The following is a 19,249-nucleotide window of genomic DNA, read 5'->3' as shown; positions in this document are numbered from 1 at the left end:
TATTGAATATGCAAGTCTTCTGAAGAGAGAAACAGATGATTTGCATTTTAAGCAAAGCTAGTCACTCTCAAACATTTCTTTTGAACTCAAAGAATCTTATTGAGATATCACCAGTAAAAACAGTTCAAACAAACATAGCAGCGACCAGTAAGAGTTCACTAAAATTTTTACTTCATTAGAAGCAAAGGAAGAGAGACCTGTTACAGCAGAGAAGGAGATATAGGCTAGATTGTATGCTGGGATTAGAATCTAGGTCAGTGAAAGTACAGGTACGCCCCAGAAAATTGGCACAGCAAGCATGTGCACCTTGCGTTCAGTCTCTAAATTTAGACTTTAAAACTGTATTTGTGTGTCACTTTAGTATTCTCATCTGAATATCATATCAAAAAGTATGCCTTGAATATGTCTATATGTTTGTTGTTCTTTAAAGAACTGTGTTATCAACCTTTTCTGTCTCTGATTGTCAGCGTGGGCCACTAGTTACGCACTTTGTATTTTTTTACGCTTAGAAAATCATGGAAACAACATAGAAACAACATAGTAAATATGATGCAACTAACAGCTCCTCTGTGGTTCACTGACTACAGGAAAACAAACAGTTGAAACAGTTTAAATTGAGACAGGAAATGTTTGTGTGTGTCTTGTGAAAACGTTTCACCACTTTGACGCCCAAGACGAGGTGTGAATACACTGGAAGAAAAGAACGTACCAAGAAATTCAGATTCTTGGTATTTTAGCTGTGGTTACACACTGAAATGCTGGTATCAACGAGTCGTGTTAATAGATTTTGAGACACAGAATGCAAACTGGATACATTCTGGGTTTTTTAATCGTTCCCGTTTTCTTGGAGGGATGCTGTGTGGGAAACCATCGAAGGAAAAAAACAGGTATTTCACTCAAAGACAAATTGTGTTTCAGTTTTACAGCAGAAAAATTGTGCCGTTTGATTTGTGTTTAAACGGATGCATGCGTGTAAACACTCGTGTCCCAGACCTTGTGGTCCGAAAATGAAACCAAATCACAACTCTCTCTAGTTCTTCAGCAGGTTACACACCGGCGCTACAAAGCTGTGAAGGGCGAAATCTTTATGATACCGTGCATAGAATCTGTGAACCAGCACCTAACTGCAAGTACTGGAGAAGGCAAAGAAGGAAATGAAGCCCTGTCCTTCGTCTGTGGAAAGAAGTTTACTGCTGGAGCAAAACATACTGGAAACTACACATACAGGTAAATAATCATGTTTTTATTCACAAATCGAAAGCATCTGACTAAACCTAGACATATTTATGCACCTGAAATGAATGTCTTCAAAACAGGTTGTGTAATCAAACAGTACAATTATGTTTTTTCTTTATGATATTGCATAGGTGGAAAATAACGTGACTTTAAAATATTAGTGTTTTCATTCAGGAATTTTGAACCATAGATTTACATTTTTTAAAGTCTCTCTTAAAACAACACTCACATGGTCATATGTACATTTAAACAATAATAATGACAATGATAGTTTCTTAAGTTTCCAAATTAAGTCCCAGTCTTTGTGTTTCTACTCCTAAATAAGTCATACTGTAATCAGTCACCACCAATTGTGAGGCCACTTTTTAAAATGTGCATTGATTACTTTCAATTAAACGGTATAACATTTAAAAGTAAAATGATCAGGTATCCTGTGGTTTGGTGCTTGTCACACATTTATTGTCTGTGTTCTCTTCTGCGAAGCCAAATGCAGCTTTCCCTTCAGTAAAGTGACTGGGTGTTTTTGGAATGATTTAAAGAATACGCTTCTCTGTTGCCAAGAAAATGAACTGATGATTTGCTGCACAGTTTGTATTGACAAAGGCTACATACAAGGCTACAGTCTAAGCTAACTCACAAGTTTTTGTCAAAATCGAGTTGCGTGGCTTTTTACGCTGTGCAGTTTTTAACCACCAGTAGCGCTATGGAGTGATGACTTTATGAGTGGGTTCCAGGTGGCAACTACAGAGGTAGTCTTGCGTGACCAGCCTCCCTTACTTCGGAATGGGAGTCTGGGGACATTCGACTTCCGTTTTGTAATAGAAATGGGCGGGGATATCCAGACCACGTGACGGCGTTGCCATAGGTGCGGCACCTGTGTTACATGCAGTGTTGGGAACGTTACTTTAAAAAAGTAATTAGTTATAGTTACTAGTTACTTACCCCCAAAAGTAACTGAGTTAGTAACTGAGTTACTGCACTGTAAAAGTAATTAATTACCTGGAAAAGTAACTATAGCATTACTTTTTTTTATAAAATGCTCAAATATGTCAAATTGCTTGGACACTCCCCCTTAATGGAACTGTATGTAATGAAACAACATTGAATATGTTAAATGAATGAAATTGACACTTAATAGAATAAATCATTATTATGAAACACTGTACACACGCGCGTGTGTGTGTGTGTGTGTGTGTGTGTGTGTAAGAATCGCCATTAATCGCGCAAGTTAAATGTGAAAAGTCTCATTGACTGACCGTCAGTTGTTTGTCTGCAGCGAGGGAGAGGGGCGGAGGGAGCGCAGCTGTGGAAACATCCTGCAGTCCGAGATACTATCATGCGTTAGAATAACTTATTAGACGGATATACAGTACAGGCCAAAAGTTTGGACACACCTTCTCATTCAATGCGTTTTCTTTATTTTCATGACTATTTACATTGTAGATTCTCACTGAAGGCATCAAAACTATGAATGAACACATGTGGAGTTATGTACTTAACAAAAAAGGTGAAATAACTGAAAACATGTTTTATATTCTAGTTTCTTCAAAATAGCCACCCTTTGCTCTGATTACTGCTTTGCACACTCTTGGCATTCTCTCGATGAGCTTCAAGAGGTAGTCACCTGAAATGGTTTCCCAACAGTCTTGAAGGAGTTCCCAGAGGTGTTTAGCACTTGTTGGCCCCTTTGCCTTCACTCTGCGGTCCAGCTCACCCCAAACCATCTCGATTGGGTTCAGGTCCGGTGACTGTGGAGGCCAGGTCATCTGCCGCAGCACTCCATCACTCTCCTTCTTGGTCAAATAGCCCTTACACAGCCTGGAGGTGTGTTTGGGGTCATTGTCCTGTTGAAAAATAAATGATCGTCCAACTAAACGCAAACCAGATGGGATGGCATGTCGCTGCAGGATGCTGTGATAGCCATGCTGGTTCAGTGTGCCTTCAATTTTGAATAAATCCCCAACAGTGTCACCAGCAAAACACCCCCACACCATCACACCTCCTCCTCCATGCTTCACAGTGGGAACCAGGCATGTGGAATCCATCCATTCACCTTTTCTGCGTCTCACAAAGACATGGCGGTTGGAACCAAAGATCTCAAATTTGGACTCATCAGACCAAAGCACAGATTTCCACTGGTCTAATGTCCATTCCTTGTGTTTCTTGGCCCAAACAAATCTCTTCTGCTTGTTGCCTCTCCTTAGCAGTGGTTTCCTAGCAGCTATTTGACCATGAAGGCCTGATTGGCGCAGTCTCCTCTTAACAGTTGTTCTAGAGATGGGTCTGCTGCTAGAACTCTGTGTGGCATTCATCTGGTCTCTGATCTGAGCTGCTGTTAACTTGCCATTTCTGAGGCTGGTGACTCGGATGAACTTATCCTCAGAAGCAGAGGTGACTCTTGGTCTTCCTTTCCTGGGTCGGTCCTCATGTGTGCCAGTTTCGTTGTAGCGCTTGATGGTTTTTGCGACTCCACTTGGGGACACATTTAAAGTTTTTGCAATTTTCCGGACTGACTGACCTTCATTTCTTAAAGTAATGATGGCCACTCGTTTTTCTTTAGTTAGCTGATTGGTTCTTGCCATAATATGAATTTTAACAGTTGTCCAATAGGGCTGTCGGCTGTGTATTAACCTGACTTCTGCACAACACAACTGATGGTCCCAACCCCATTGATAAAGCAAGAAATTCCACTAATTAACCCTGATAAGGCACACCTGTGAAGTGGAAACCATTTCAGGTGACTACCTCTTGAAGCTCATCGAGAGAATGCCAAGAGTGTGCAAAGCAGTAATCAGAGCAAAGGGTGGCTATTTTGAAGAAACGAGAATATAAAACATGTTTTCAGTTATTTCACCTTTTTTTTGTTAAGTACATAACTCCACATGTGTTCATTCATAGTTTTGATGCCTTCAGTGAGAATCTACAATGTAAATAGTCATGAAAATAAAGAAAACGCATTGAATGAGAAGGTGTGTCCAAACTTTTGGCCTGTACTGTATATGTAGAGAAAGGCGACGTTTAGAGAGCAAGCCCAAATAAGCAACTCCACTTTAGAAACAAGCCCTAAAAACCGCAACCCGTGACTACCAATATTTGTGAGCGACTTTACAAAAACACAAGCCCAAAGTCGCGGACCTGACAAACCTGCTTGTGAATACCCGCCCTACTCTGCCTCTGATTGGTTTATGATGAAATTTTCCTCTCTCTAAGCCAATCATCATCACTTATGCTTCCCCCTCACCTGCCCTCACCAAAGAAGAAACACTTTAGAACCCCACAGTGAACTCAAGTCAAGCCGAGTAACGGCGCATTTTATTGTGAATAACCATAACGGCGTTATAACTGGGGAGACAGTAACTTTTCTGATTACTTGTTACTGAAAAAGTAGTGTCGTTAGTAACGCCATTATTTATAACGCTGTTATTCCCATCACTGGTTACATGTAACAAAAAATGAGATGTTGCAGCTCTGCAATATAGCTGAATCAAATTAAATCATATCCATTTTAATCTCTTCTTGCGATGCACTGAACACTTCCTTTTCTGTTGTACTACGGACAACAATTCGAGGAACAACAATTCCGGTTTAGGCGGGTGTAAGGCAGAGCTAATCAGCCGTTGGTCGAGGAAGTACGAAAGTGCACGGATTTGGATCCAATCTGCCGCTGCTGCTGGGAGCCAGCACTAGTTCTATTACAACTTTCCTATGGGAATATGCACAGATGACAGAGTCAGCCAGCATGCTGACGTCATCGGCATCTGTGTAAGAGACTACTACAGAGGCTGAAAGATAAAGCCAATGTCCAAGTGCCAAAAACTGCCACTAAAGGGTGGATCCCAAAGTGAGGTAATCCCCATGAACCCTCGTGTTAAAATGTCCAACTTTACAGCAGAAAAAAAAAATATTGAAACATGCTGTAAAATAAACTTGCCTTGCCTTATAGTCATCAGTAACAACTTTAAAAATCTTTACTGGAAATCATAATTTTGTTGTGTATGTATGTGATTGAATTTCAGGTCTTTGCTGTCCAATGGCAGCAACTTGTTCGTCAGTCTACAGGTGGTGGAGCCAAATAGTCTGAGATGCTACGAGCCAAAGGAGAGTAATGAAACACTGTACGCGAGTGCAGGTGGGGTCATCTCGTGCCCAAGTCTCAACTGTAGTGACAACGCAGATGCCATCTGGTTCAAGGTAAAGTGCACACACAAGCAGGATTATCCATCTCACAGTGGAAACATAAATTACAGTTAAGACTCAACAAGAACAAGTGTGTTTCCCTTACAGGGTAATGAACCTGTGTCTGAGCAGCGCAGAGCCATCTGCCAGAAGAAGGGACAGTTACATCTCTGCAAAGTCAGATACAGTGATAAAGGTGTATATTTCTGTGATAGAAAGATAGTTGAGCAAGGAATCACATGGACATTCAGGAGGGCTGTTAACGTCACAGTTGAACGTAAGTGCTGTGTGTGTGTGTGTGTGTGTGTGTGGGTGTGTGGGGTAGAGCTTAAACATATGGGGAGTGGAAAAAAAACAAAACACATGCACACCAGTACCTTTAGCATGTACTTCCCTGCCTAACTTGCACTTCATCTAACCTCGCTGACCTAGTTAGGGTTAGGCACAGGTATGGTGTTAAGTGAAGCTACAATGGTCAGGTCAGCTGCAATATCCAGCAATGTGTGGCACTACAGCTAACACTAAGAAAATAGTGGGAAAAACTATTTTTATTCATCAAAGTAGGAAATATATAAATACAATGAGGGATGTCTACACCTCAACCTACGGGATACCCTATGATACAGTATAATCCACCATTTGAATTTTCATTTCAAACATGATTGGTGGCACGGTGATGCAGTGGTTAACATTGTCGCCTCACAGCAAAAGGGTTCCTGATTCGAACTCAGGGTGGGGGGTTGCCCTTCTGTGCAGAGTTTACATCATCTCCCCATGTCAGCGGGTTTTCTCCAGGTACTCCAGCTTCCTCCCACAGTCCAAAGACATGCAGGTTAATTGGTGACTCTGAATTGTCCGTAGGTGTGACTGTGAGCGTGAATGGTTGTCTGTCTCCATGTGTCAGCCCTGTGATAGTCTAATGACTTGTCTAGGGTGCTCCAGCCCCCCTCAACTCCCAACAGGATAAGCACTTACGGAAAATGAATGATTTTCCGTAACTGAATGATGAATGACTTCTGGATCAGTTGGAACACATTTTTATACAGGTCTGTAAGAACTTTAAAAAGCAACACAAAGTACAAAAAAAACCCAAAGAAATAAGCTTTTGCAGAGCAATCCAATATATCATATACCTCTGAGAAATGTTTTTTCACACATTCGCATAATCTGGGTTTGTATACACCATGCATACATCTCATTACTCACTGTGAGAAATCTCTGAACACTCACTCTTTAAACTAATTCATATCTGACTGATAAACCAAAAAACCACAAGGCCTCCTGCACAGCAGGTGGTTATCTATCTATCATCTATTGCATGTTTGTACATCCTGGAAGAGTGATCCCTCTTCAGTTGCTCTTCTAGAGGATTCTACCATTTGTTTTTCCCAGTTAAAGGTTTTTCCTTATCCGCTGTGAGGGTCTAAGGACAGAGGGATGTCGTAGGCTGTAAAGCCCTCTGAGGCAAATTGTGGTTTGTGAGCAAAGCGGGTTATGGAGGCAAAACCTTCAAATCAGGTATATCCTGAAAGGAAGGACTAGTGAAGGACATATCAAATGGTATCACAAGACAGTTCTTCTTTAGTGGCCTTGCACAGTTTGTCATGACTAGGCTGTCTCCCTTAACTTTGCCACCATTTGTAACCAATTCTCCATTTGGTACAGACATTCATGCACCCCTCAAAACAAATGTACTCATTTTGGTGATCATCTAACTTTTCATCTAGTGCTGTCATTAGGTCAAAATTGTAGTTAATCCCCCATTGGTTTGTAACCAAATACCTGCAAACTTATCAGCCTCAGCTGATCATTGTGTTTAGTGCTGATTAGGAAATGTTTGGGGTATCATGTCATTGTTCCAACAGCCCATTATTCTGAAACCCCAAATGTTCCATTGGACTAAACATCTATTTCTAACAGCCCATTATTCAGAGCCCATTGCTCCGAAAGTCCATTGAAACATTCTCCTTGTATTTACAAGGAGGTTTTCAGGCTTGGGATTATGTGCAGGGATTTCTCCAGACTCTCTGAATCTTTTGACGACACGGATTTTAGATGTTTAAATCCCTGAATTCTTTGTGTGTTGAACAACACATTTATTGAACTGTTTGACTGTTTGCCCATGCAGTTTTTCACAAAGTGTCCATCCTTGCTTGTAAACAACTGAGCCTTTTGAGGATGCCCCTTTCATACCCCAGAATGATACTTAAATCTGTTACCAATTAACCGATTATGTCCCTACTTCTTTGGAATGTGTTGCAGGCATTAAATAAGTGTAGATTTATAAAACGATAAAGTTTATCAGTCTGAATATTACATTTTTCTCGTCTTTGGATTGTAGTCAGTCGGCCCTGCAGTGATACGTTTTTTCCTACTATGGCGAAGGGATGATCCACCCTACTGTGCCTCTGATTAACTTACCCTGATATTCTTACCCTAACCCTGATACCAGTCTCAATTCGCATGCCTAAACCAAACCAACCCAACCAGCCATCTTCCAATGAGCCTCTGGAAGAATGGCCGTTTGTTTTTGAGATAATGCCGCACAAATGGGCTTCCGAACCAGTGGAACATTCTTCAGACTATTGGGGTTTCAGAAGTTTCCGAACAATGGGCAGTCCTCATGTTAGCATGCTAAAATGCTAAACTAAGATACTAAATATAGTAAACATTATACCTTCTCAGCATCAGCATGCTAGCATTGTTAATATGAACATAGCATGACATTAGCATTTATCTCAAAGCTCTGCTGTCCCTGAATGCAGCCTTACTGAGCTGTTAACATAGCTGAAATGAAATACACCTCAACACACTCTCTCACTCCTTTTAATATATGTTTTTCATTTAATTATGATTCAGTAAACACATACATAAAAAATATGTGTGGTATTTCACTGTATTTCTTTGATGTGATTTCATTTAGATGTTTCAAATCTTCCATACTGAACTTGCCAGGCTGTTTTGTTGATTCTTCTCGTCATATAGAGTGGAAGTTGGCGTGTGTCAAAGTAGAACTCTGATCTGGCTTATACAGAATGTGTGTTTCTCAGACACACAGTACAGTGGACAGATTCAAATACAGAACTGTGTGACTTTATTTCCCATACCCAAACAGCTGACCCACCAAGTGACCGTCCCAGGATTCACAGTAGCAACAGGACAGAGGCAGCGGAGCTCGGTATGTGTGTCCAGATGTGCTAATCCCATGGCTATCAGGGTTAACAACTTGTTCAGATGTTTTAGATGGTTGTCACAAGAGGTCAACACTTTTACCATCATTATATGGCCATTATAATGGCCATATTTTTGTTTTCGTTGTAGGTCGGAGTCATACTCTGGTGTGTATTGTATATTTTCCTTTTGAGAGAGCATTTTCGTGGGAGGTGCAGTGGTACATGAATTATGGTGGAAACATGGAGAATATGACTCTACTGCCCATGGAGAAGCAAAAGTGAGTCACTGCAGACCCATAGCAATGTCTTTTTTTATGCAGCACCAACATTTCCTGGTTAGATTTTGTAAAATTGTAGACATGATCATTCACCTTGGCTTGCATTATAAGTGTTCATTGGGAAATAAGGGAGCTGAAATTCTTTCCCTGATCCAGACAGAAAATCGTGACACGTGAAGAGTATGAAGTCATAAGAAGAGCCATCATAAAAGTGGTGAAACGAGAACACTTGAACAACACATATACCTGCATTGCCAGCAATGCTTTCGGAAGCTGCAGGATCACTGTCAAGCTTGAGGAGAAAATTAAAGGTGCTATTGTTTATATTGTCACTGTCATGTCTTTATTGTGTTCATGATGTATTTTGTCATAACATTATGTTTCAGCTCAAATAAATGTCATTGCTCATGCTGTTCATCCAATAGGTCAAAAATGTAACCAATCCAGCGAGGTCAGTGGTAACACATCCATAAGGCAATTTATTACTGAAGCCATTTTAAAGAGCATGTCAGTGTCTCAGCAACTTGACCTTTTGCTAAGCTCCGCCCCTTTGTGATGGTCCGACAATTAAGCTTCCAGAGTAAGCATGGAGCCCACACTGTAACTGCATTCCCTGTAGAATTATTATATTGTTGGAAAAAGTAAACAGTGATTCCAGAGAGAAGCAGACAGAGGGGTCTACAGTCTGTGTGTGAAGGATATATCCAGGATGTCAAACTGACTCAGCAGCAACAACAGGTTAAAAAGACAAAGATAGTTAGAAGCTAAAGCCGAACTATAGGCTACAGATCACAGTGTAAAAGTGAACCACCACATCACTGCTGATCGCCACAGAAGACAATGAATATAAAGGGAAACTTTGCTGATATTGAACCAGCTGTGTGGCATCACAGTGTGTGCTGATGAACAGTGTTTGGCTTCGCCCTCGTGCCGCTGCCAGGCAGGGATCTCTGGGGGAAGTCAAATAACTTTCACCTGCGCACAATGTGATAACACACAGCTGGTAGAATATCAGCAAAGTTCCCCTGCTTCCCTTCACTGGTTCCTGTACAGCAGGGTCGGTCTTTGTTTCACTGTTATAATCATTAAAAAAGCAAAAGCAGCATGTGTATACATTCAGTAAGCTATATCTTCAGTAGCTAGCTAGCAAGCTAACCCTACACTTTTCAGGGTTTGACTTTGGTTTTGGAACAGGGAAGAAACGTATATCTGTTTCCAACCTCTCCAGGTAACAAGTATCATTAATACACGACGTGCCCCAGGCACAACATTTAGCTCCAAATCCACAATACCAGCCTGAAAATGAAGGAAATCTGAAACAACTGCATTAGAGTCAATGAAGCACAGCTGTGTTGTTGTTGGACCCTGGTCTGAGTTTCCCGATGCTATGTCATGACTGGCCAGTCTGCGTCAGGCAAAGTTAGAAACTAGCAATGAGGAAGGTGGTGGACATGGAGTGAATGTGAATACTGGACTTACAGTCATCAGGTGGACTCAAACAGGTCTCTATATGAATGCTATGTTGCTCTGTTTTTGCTGGGTGTGTAACCAAATAACAGTTTGAGAATAAGTTCACCATATCAACTTTATAAGGTAGTAAAATCTGTGTTTACAGCTCATTTATGCTGCCCCAAAGTCAATTATTGCTGATTTTATAACATAAGACAATCTAATGTGCATTTTTCTCTCTCTGGGTTTCAGGAAAATGGCCGTCTCTGGTTGGGTATCCCATTGTGTCCCTGTTGCTGGTAGCTGGACTGGGAATCATTTTGCATGTGAAATGGCTTGAAGTACAGCTTATCTACAGATCCCACTTCCAACACAGAAAACATGATGGAGGTCAGAATGCACATAATAATAATAACATGATAGTTCGGCTGTACTAGATATTTGATATATTCAGATTTATTTTTTTACAACTCTATTTTACAACAAGCCGCAAAAAACTAACGTTTCCGGAGTATTAGGTAAAATATCTGAAATTAGCCGACATTTTAACTTTTTCTTAACATAGTTCATCTAGGTGCAGTGTAATTACGAGTTTGGCTTTACTAGATATTTGATATATTCAGTAGATTTACTTTTTTACGACACTAATTGACAACTCTAATATCATTCATTCATTCATTCATCTTCTAACCGCTTCATCTTCTTGAGGGTCGCGGGGGGGCTGGAGCCTATCCCAGCTGACATTGGGCGAGAGGCAGGGTACACCCTGGACAGGTCGCCAGACTATCGCAGGGCTGACACATAGAGACAAACAACCACTCACGCTCACAACTCTAATATCTTTAAACTGATATTTGTATGTTGTTAAATGTTTAATTATCTTGTACTTTGTATTTTATTGTATTTTACTCTGTAAGGTGACCTTGAGTGTCATGAAAGGTGCCCAGAAATAAAATGTAATATTACTATTAAAACCAGAACAATCACAGTCCCAAAAATGCCATTTCTAGAGAACTTGCTAAAATATCTAAAATTAACCATCATCCTTTTCCTTTTTTCTTAACATATTTCATCTAGGCGCAGTGTCATTACTAGTTCGGCTTTACTAGATATTAGATATATTCAGCAGATATATCTTTTTACAACCCTGCTGCGTTAGTTAGCAAACATTAACGTTAGCTTACCTGTCCAGAAGGAAAGTGACAACCTCTGCGTGGCTTTTTAGCCCTTTTTCTGCCTTCAGCTGACACCAACAATCAAAAGCTGAATGGATGTTGATTCTGGTTTTGCTTCTCTGTTGGTCACCTAGAATTTGCAACGGATAGCGCTGGGACGACGCCATATCTCTGCAGCTATCACAATCTGGCAACCCTGAGCTCCCCCTCGTAACCAACATAACCAAATCAAAATATTGACATATTTTGGACCCGTCAAAATTTCTAAAACAATTATTTCTCTACTGTACCGGTAATTATTTTTTTCAGGAAAATATAGACTTTAATTCAACACCTTTCTAGACGTTCTATGGATGTTTTTTTTTTTTTTTTAAATATTCGTTTTGATTAAACAGCCATACATATGACCTTTAACCGAGATGACAATCTCACCACTCATTAATCTTATGCCTTGATCAAAGTGTTAGCACAGCTGCATGTATAATCTATTTCAATTTCTAATGTTTTGGTTTCAAAATTGTCTTTCGCATTCCCCATCACCACCAATCAGATGAGAAAGGGTTTGACGTGTTTCTGTCGTATGTGTGGAGCCCTCCCTCAAAACCGGTGGAGGGAGTTTTGACCCTTTCCTACCAGAAAGGACCTGACACTGATGAGGAAGGTAGGGCAGAATGTTCAGGTGATATCAGGATTCAATTCTCAGGGAACTATAAGTTAATTAACAATTGCTTTTAATGGCAGCACGTTTATCCAGCATGGACCTGCTGAGCACCGAGGAGGGTAAAGCCAGCCAGGGGCCACTGGAAGTGCTGCTACCCAGAGTGTTAGAGGACCAGTGGGGCTACCGCCTCTGTCTGCCAGAGAGGGACATGCTCCCTGGAGGAGGTCAGAGGATTGACTCTGTGTGTGTGTGTGTGTGTGTGTGTGTGTGTGGACTGAAAATGTTGCTGATGGTTTCCACTTGTATTGCAGCATACACAAACGATGTGGTCCTTGCAATACAGAGAAGCCAAATGCTCATCTGTCTCCTGTCGGCTGACTACCTCTCCAACAGCAATGCTGTGTTTGAACTGGAGTCGGGAGTCCAGGTAGGCAGACGTTAGAACAAGAGCTAAAGACTACAACTTCTAACTTCCACGTCCCATTACTACTGGGAAATGTATCTGAAATTGGTCCAGTATTGAAAGCGACCGTTGCAGCCAGCAGCCACGAAAACCGCTGCAGTGTAATTCCTACGGGCAATTATGCACCATCAATGTACATCCACTAAAAGTTCTTGGTTTTGCACATTTGCATTCTGGCTCAGATTATTTGAAGTGCCTGACAATAGTACAAAAAAGGTCCCATCGGGAAATGAAACATTTTCCCTCGCCACTTGCTGATACAGTCTGTTTGTCAATGTGTTTTCACAGTCAAAATCAGCTAAACAGTCAGCCATGACTTAATAAGCTTTCAGATACAAAGCTATCTGTACACAACAAACTCTTCCTGGCATTTTTCTCTCCAACTCTAACTTATGTTTCCACTGTTGTTTTTTTCTGCAACAAGTCACATCTTTCAACATTTCAGAACAAGATTTGGTTACGCACAAAAACAAACAGACCGGATCGGGCCAAAGGGAAAGAAATACATTTAATTTCTCTGTAGGGTCCTCTCCGTAATGTTGTCACACACTTGTAACAGCAATCTCAGCCTGTCAGGAGGAACAACAAGCACTTTTAATGAAAGTAAATTGATGGTGCACAACTACACTGGGGGTTACACTGCAGCACTCTCCCTCAATACTGGATCTATTTCAAAGAGTCCAGGGTAAAACAAACAAACAAAAGTTTTCCAGATTGCATTTGCTTTACTGCCAACCACTTTCCTGACATTACTTTAACCTTTCCCATTATTGTTCTCCTTTCCTGCCAGTCACTTTTTTTCCATTTTGTTTATTGCAAGAAATTATTGTCTTCTTGGCTTGAGTTCCCAGCAACATAAATCCTGAATGAACTTCTAACATAACCTCATTGGTTTCATTTTATCAATTAAGTGGCATTAACTGACACCAGTAGGTGTTTGGGTGTGGTTTTCTTTGATGATAAATCCACTTTAGATGGGTTTTTATTTTAACCAACATCTTTACAGTTCATTCAGAAAAACACAATTCATTACTGATTTTTCTTCTCGGTCCATATCTTTAGGCTTTGCTGCAAAAAACTCCCCTCAAACTCCTCCTAATATGGACCAGTAGAGCCTCAGCCTCCCTCATCCAGCCAGAACCACCGCTGCCTACACTGGTCCAAAGGGCCCTGAGGGTTCTACCCAGTCTGGATTGGACCGCAGGCAAACCAGCTAGAGCCACCAGCCATTTCTGGAGGTCTTTGAGGAAGGCCATGCCTGATCAGAGAGTGAAGCTGGTTTCACTCACGCAGGACCGATGATTAGACTGTTACCAAAAGCATTATTTTCCGAGCATTATATGTACAGCTTATTTATTTTACCATACAGCTTGGAATACGGCATTCTGCCCACTGAAGTGCAAGACGTGAATGAACAAATGTGTAAAGGTAATTTCCGTGATGGTAGTGATTCTAAAACAAGTCTCATTTTTACTTGTATGGAGAAAAGTGAGTCACACTTTATGCCACACTCAGGGTCCAGTCATGGTCTGTGCTCTGATTTTTGACTTCCATTTGAATGAAAATTAAAATGTTTATTAAAAAAGTGCAAAATTATCAATTACCTATTCGCTTTACAAGAATTATGACTGTATCAGATAAAGGGTTTCTTCTTGTTCACTGATTAACAGGCTGTTTGTATATTAAGTGCTGAGGTGTGGTTCATCATGTAATGTCACAGCAGACATGTCAGCAATAAACATTTGACACAATACAAATCATCCAAAAACTTTATTTGGCTGACTTACAATATGTGGGGGAACTGTCTGATAAAACATGTTGTAGCAGTGGATATTAACATGATTCATTTGGGGAAGCACAACGGTCAGGTAACCCACAGAAACTCGAGTTTATAGATTTGTATGTGGGATCAAAAGGGAGTTTCCAAAAAGTGTCAGGCACAGGGGGAGTCACTGAGGTACCACATTTATCTGAAATGTAGGGATATTTCTGCAGTGTGGGCTTTCTGATGTAAAAATAGATCATAAAAGTACCTAATCATTGCCAACCTGTATTTTAACCCCTTGGAAATTATTCAATATGAGTGTTACCAGCCTCTGGTATATGTTTGACAGGTGTCAAATAAAAACACATTAGCAGTCCTTCCACTGTGAACATAAAAAAGATCACAGCCACATTTTTTTGCCAGTTTCAGTGAAGCAGACAGAAATACAAATTAAATCCAGAACTACTGGCACAAACCTCACACTAACATAAAACAAAATAAACTGCCAGTGACGTGGCACAGCTGGTGAAAACAAAGGGTTGTACATTGATTTTGAGGAAATGAAAAAAAAACAACAAAAAACTAACCCATCCACACACCTAGTCTTAGCCACGCGCGCGCACACACACACACACACACACACACACACACACACACACACACAGTAACATAACTCTCAAACACCCTTCGTGGATTTAAAAAATAAAACATCACAATTCTATGTACATTTTTACACAAAGATTTGACAAGCGACACTAAGGGCTTGCTCGGGACAAAACCCAACCAGCTTCAGATAGGAACAAGTATGTCACAAAAGGGGCATGAGGGCTCTAAGATGCTAGATTAGCTCATTAGCCAGCAGAAACAACCGTTGCAAAATTTACACAGTTTAAACAATATTCTGGCTAATTCGTTTGTCCCATATCTCCATCACCCCACTATGCACCTCTCATCACAGAGTGTTGACACACTGGTACCTCTCCTCTTAGTTAGCATCAGCCGGTAGTGGTCAGAAACTTAAACGTGATTTCATTTACAGAGCATCATATTAGGCTTAAAGTATTCTTCATCTCATGTTAACAACGCAGAGAACTTGTCAAAACCAAGGCTGCAGTGAGGAATCATTTGAGCCTTCTTAGATATCCCTGACATGCTTTGAACTATGTAAAATTATCTATTAGTGGCAAAAACTGTGGTAGTGATTTACAGTTTGTCTGCCTGGGCCTTCATCTTCCTCTCCCAAAGTTTCTGATGATCAGAGAAACCCTGCTTGCCCTTGTTGAAGGAATTGGGACCCGCAGATGTCGGCGTCTCCCTAAAAAGACAGCAGATGAATCATTTCACAAATAACTAAATGTACCATTTGGTTTAAAAGAGTTAAAAAGAAGAAGCTGAGCAAACAATTATTATTACACCATATGTATTTGAGTATATACCTGCCAATATTCTTCATCCTCATCTTTGCTTCTGGAGGCATCTCCTCAGGTTCACTCTGCATGGAAAATTAAGGTAAAGTCAGCCTCTTCATATTTGCTGTTGAGGGATTTTTACAACTATGACATCACTGTGTGTGCGCGCACACACACTTACATCATCATCTTCATTAAAAACAGACGCCAGCCCTGCCTTTTTCGGAGGAACTATTGGTGCAGGCTCTTTGGGTTTCTAGAAGAGATTGTGGACACAAGATTTAGGGAAATGGAAGAGCATCACACTTCTTCACTCCATGCATCAAGGGCAAAGGACCCTCTGGTTAAACTCTTCAAATGTGAGGATGTGCAGCTTTGTCTTAATTGATTTATAAATTAATTATATCAATCGATAACTAATTGTTCAAACAGTCTGTGTTCACGCTGTTACTGTGCATTGCTACACACTCACTGTTGCTCCAAGTTTGATAGATATGGGGTTGGACTTCTTCCCCATCTGACCGCTCATGCTAAAGCCTATCTTGGAGACTTTGCGGGGTGCAGGTGGATCCGCTGAGGACTCGTCCTCATCTTCAGGTGTGAGATGCTGGGATGTGCGTTTGACTGCGGCCCCTTCTCCTCCCACATTGCTACAAGAGACAGGCTTAGTTTTCACTCTGCCTTCCTCCTCCTGCGGCCCTGCTTGAGGCAAGACAACTCACCAAGGTGAACAACTGTTTCCTGGGAACTGCGGAATAATAATAAAAGCTATCACCTTTACCTGTGTGGCTAACGTTACATTTAACTTAACCAAATATAACCTGGGCTGTTACCATTTTTCTACCACTTAACTTACTGCTTTAAATGTCCACCTGGGGACAGTGTGTAGAAACCACCTACATTATCAGGGGTTAAGTGCACCCGTGAATAGTTACAGTGCGCAGGATAAAAGCAGACAATTTAAATTGTGTTAAGCTATTTGCACACTAGCTAGGCTAACGCCAGGTTAGCAAGCTAACAAGAGACGTGTCTGCTGCAGGCAAATCTTTGCTTTATTAACTAACTAACGTTTGCTTTCGCAGTAATTTTAGCCAAGTAGTTACACCCTGTGCCGTTTCCATAGCCAAACAGGAAACGTTTATACAACGTAAACTGGTACTTCGCATTAGCATTAGCTAGCCAATGATGCTGTAGCTAACATTAAGTTAGCTCAGTGAAGTTTTACGAACGGGCCTCTGTGTAACATTAGCCGGGGTCAGTTTTAATGGATAGGTAGCAAATCGAGCTAAGACTAAACACTGTTTGTTTTTCAACCACATTTTAGACGTTCAAACAGCACAAATATCACCTCCGTCGTCGGTGCCACCTCTCCTGATATGCTCGTAATCCGCCATGATTTCTCCTCTGAAACCTGGCAGCTCATGCCGCTAGTCTTCTTCAGGCGCTGTGTGCCAAACACGCTGCGAAGAAGAAGAAGAAGAAGAAGAAGAAGAAGAAGAAGAAGAATGATTTTTTTTTTTTAAGATCAATATTGGCAGGTCTCTTTTTCTGATTATATAATAATAATAATAATAATAATAATAATAATAATAATATGTATTATATACTAATGGGTCAAAGATTGAGAACATCAAACAACTGGGGCTGATTTTCAGTCCAAGAAAGAAAAGTTATTAGAATAACGCGTAGGCCTACACCAAATTGACAGGAAGTCGACTCTGGAATAAGCCTGGAAAATCTGCCCTGACTCTGTTTTGTGTCTGTAGAGCCAGAGATTTCAGTTTCAGCTATCAAGATATTTCAGTCAAAGTGTTACATGTAGGTTATGTTCCAGAGTTATTCATCAGTTATGTTTATCAGGGGTCCTGCACATGCAGGTCCCATAAGACAAATCAGATGTCAAGGAAATAAAGCAGTGTAGGCTAATCATCAGTGTCAGGGCAGTGAAGCTATAAAATTGATGGAAGGTTTCTGTGCAATTTTATATTTCCAGAGACTTACTTAATATAAGCCAGTATTCAGTAGGGGCCAGATCAGATAATGGGGTAGTACCTGGAGGCCAGATGCTTCTCACATTAAATGGGTTATTAAAGAAAAAAACACAGACAAATTCAACTGTTTGACCTGTCAGTGAAAATGTAGGCCTGTTTAACCTTACCTTGCGCCTGAGAGCAGCTGCCTTCACTGTGACCATTTCTGCTACACAGCAGGAAATGTTTGCTGTTAGGTAACTGTTCTGTTTGCTTCTTCACCTTCTGTTTATGAAAACAATTCCACCTGTGCAGTGCCTATTGGATGCACGTCTACAGGCTGTAGGGTAGTCCTACTATTGTGAGGTGAAGGGAAAAAATACAAAGTAATCTTGCTTGATATATTGTGTGAAGGGCCACATGTAGTATATTTTGAAAGTCAAGCTGAGGGCCTTTTAAAATTGGTCCGTGGGCCACAATTCACCCCTGGGTAGGACTCTGGACATGCCTGACATAAGCAAATCAGGGAAAGAAGTTGTCATTTTCAATGAAAACATTAAAAAGCACACTTAAGATTATAGGTACAGTAAAGCTCCAGTGAAAAGCCTTGTCCCAATTAAACACCCAGTCCCTTTTACTAGCCCTGTGTAGCTATTTGACAAATAAAGGCCTGTCTCAATTAGACACCTGGTCTGGTTGCCAAGCAGTTCATTTTTACATAAGTTCTTTGGATGTATAACATCACGTTGTTGACTACCCACTTGTGCTCGTTAGCTGCTTAGATTGTGCATACAAATATAAATGTTTAAACTTTTATCAATATGGAGATGCTACACATATTTAGCTTGGTTGAGTTAATTTTACTAAAACCATGAGCACCAATGAAGATCACAATTAATTCAGATTTACCGGCATGACAAAAAAACAACATAGTGACTACCTTCCTCTGAAGCTGTCATTAAACCACTGATCAAAAGATTAAAACGTGTTTTTCATAAAAAATTAATCAAAATTATGAATATTGTTTTGATAGGATAAAGTGGTGCTGTGTCAGTGTGCCAGGTACTGTAATCCACAGGTGCTGTGACACAAGTGTCATAATAACAGACATAATTAATATGTTAATTCGAAGCCTAATTTTTATAGTAATATAAGTAATAATAATAAGTAATATTTACTTATTTATTGTTGCGCTCTGTTTCTTACCACTGGCCTCCACTTGTTTGTTAATTGTTGGTGTGACATGTAATGGCTGAATGTTGGCTGGTTATGAATGTAGACGCGGATGTGCTGCAAATGAATTGCCTTTCAGGGACCAATAAAGTTGTCTGAATCTGAATCTGATTAAACAATTTGATTGTATTTCCGCCTTTACTGAGCAATAGTTGTGTGTAAAAGAAATTAAAGGCCTGTCCCATGTAGACGTCTGTCCCTGATATAAGCCTGTTGAGTTCAGTGATTTAAACAAGCAGGAGTCTGTTGCTTGTATTAAGT

At 40.5% G+C, this 19,249-nt stretch overlaps 2 protein-coding genes across 5 annotated transcripts; one reads left to right on the top strand and one right to left on the bottom strand.

The window, feature by feature from the left end:
• Positions 1-655: 655 nt before the first annotated feature.
• LOC117258245 (interleukin-18 receptor accessory protein-like) lies at positions 656-14,362 on the top strand. Of its 3 annotated transcripts, none has more exons than XM_078174873.1 (12): positions 656-887; positions 1,035-1,227; positions 5,274-5,427; positions 5,521-5,689; positions 8,528-8,590; positions 8,734-8,863; positions 9,020-9,174; positions 10,565-10,702; positions 12,038-12,148; positions 12,229-12,372; positions 12,460-12,575; positions 13,674-14,362. In XM_078174873.1, exons 1-12 carry the CDS (start codon positions 800-802, stop codon positions 13,911-13,913), a joined length of 1,701 nt encoding a protein of 566 aa, XP_078030999.1. In that variant the 5' UTR covers positions 656-799; the 3' UTR covers positions 13,914-14,362. The 3 variants fall into 3 exon arrangements, with proteins under 3 accessions (XP_078030999.1, XP_033484828.2, XP_078031001.1); XM_033628937.2 differs by having other exon boundaries at positions 5,253-5,427; XM_078174875.1 differs by lacking the exon at positions 8,528-8,590 and having other exon boundaries at positions 5,253-5,427.
• Positions 14,363-14,366: 4 nt separating this feature from the next.
• pcnp (PEST proteolytic signal containing nuclear protein) lies at positions 14,367-17,263 on the bottom strand. Of its 2 annotated transcripts, none has more exons than XM_033628956.2 (5): positions 17,134-17,263; positions 16,258-16,484; positions 15,967-16,041; positions 15,813-15,868; positions 14,367-15,691 (listed from the first exon to the last, which is right to left on the bottom strand). In XM_033628956.2, exons 1-5 carry the CDS (start codon positions 17,177-17,179, stop codon positions 15,580-15,582), a joined length of 516 nt encoding a protein of 171 aa, XP_033484847.1. In that variant the 5' UTR covers positions 17,180-17,263; the 3' UTR covers positions 14,367-15,579. The 2 variants fall into 2 exon arrangements, with proteins under 2 accessions (XP_033484847.1, XP_033484836.1); XM_033628945.2 differs by having other exon boundaries at positions 16,258-16,487; positions 17,134-17,218.
• Positions 17,264-19,249: the final 1,986 nt, after the last annotated feature.

The sequence above is a fragment of the Epinephelus lanceolatus genome, chromosome 2 (genome assembly GCF_041903045.1).
Source record: "Epinephelus lanceolatus isolate andai-2023 chromosome 2, ASM4190304v1, whole genome shotgun sequence".
Classification (NCBI taxonomy): Eukaryota; Metazoa; Chordata; class Actinopteri; order Perciformes; family Serranidae; genus Epinephelus; species Epinephelus lanceolatus.
This window is presented reverse-complemented; position numbering and strand designations above follow the sequence as displayed.

What these genes read in the sequence shown, in the direction of transcription:
- LOC117258245 (XM_033628937.2), top strand. Translation starts at nt 800, where the DNA reads ATGCAAACTGGATACATTCTGGGTTTTTTAATCGTTCCCGTTTTCTTG. An exon ending in TGTTAACGTCACAGTTGAAC is followed by an intron (nt 5,690 to 8,527) that starts GTAAGTGCTGTG and finishes ATACCCAAACAG; the next exon opens with CTGACCCACCAAGTGACCGT. An exon ending in GGACATGCTCCCTGGAGGAG is followed by an intron (nt 12,373 to 12,459) that starts GTCAGAGGATTG and finishes CTTGTATTGCAG; the next exon opens with CATACACAAACGATGTGGTC.
- pcnp (XM_033628945.2), bottom strand. Translation starts at nt 17,179, where the DNA reads ATGGCGGATTACGAGCATATCAGGAGAGGTGGCACCGACGACGGAG. An exon ending in AGGTGGCACCGACGACGGAG is followed by an intron (nt 16,488 to 17,133) that starts GTGATATTTGTG and finishes TCTTGCCTCAAG; the next exon opens with CAGGGCCGCAGGAGGAGGAA. An exon ending in AGGATGAAGAATATTGGCAG is followed by an intron (nt 15,692 to 15,812) that starts GTATATACTCAA and finishes CTGTCTTTTTAG; the next exon opens with GGAGACGCCGACATCTGCGG.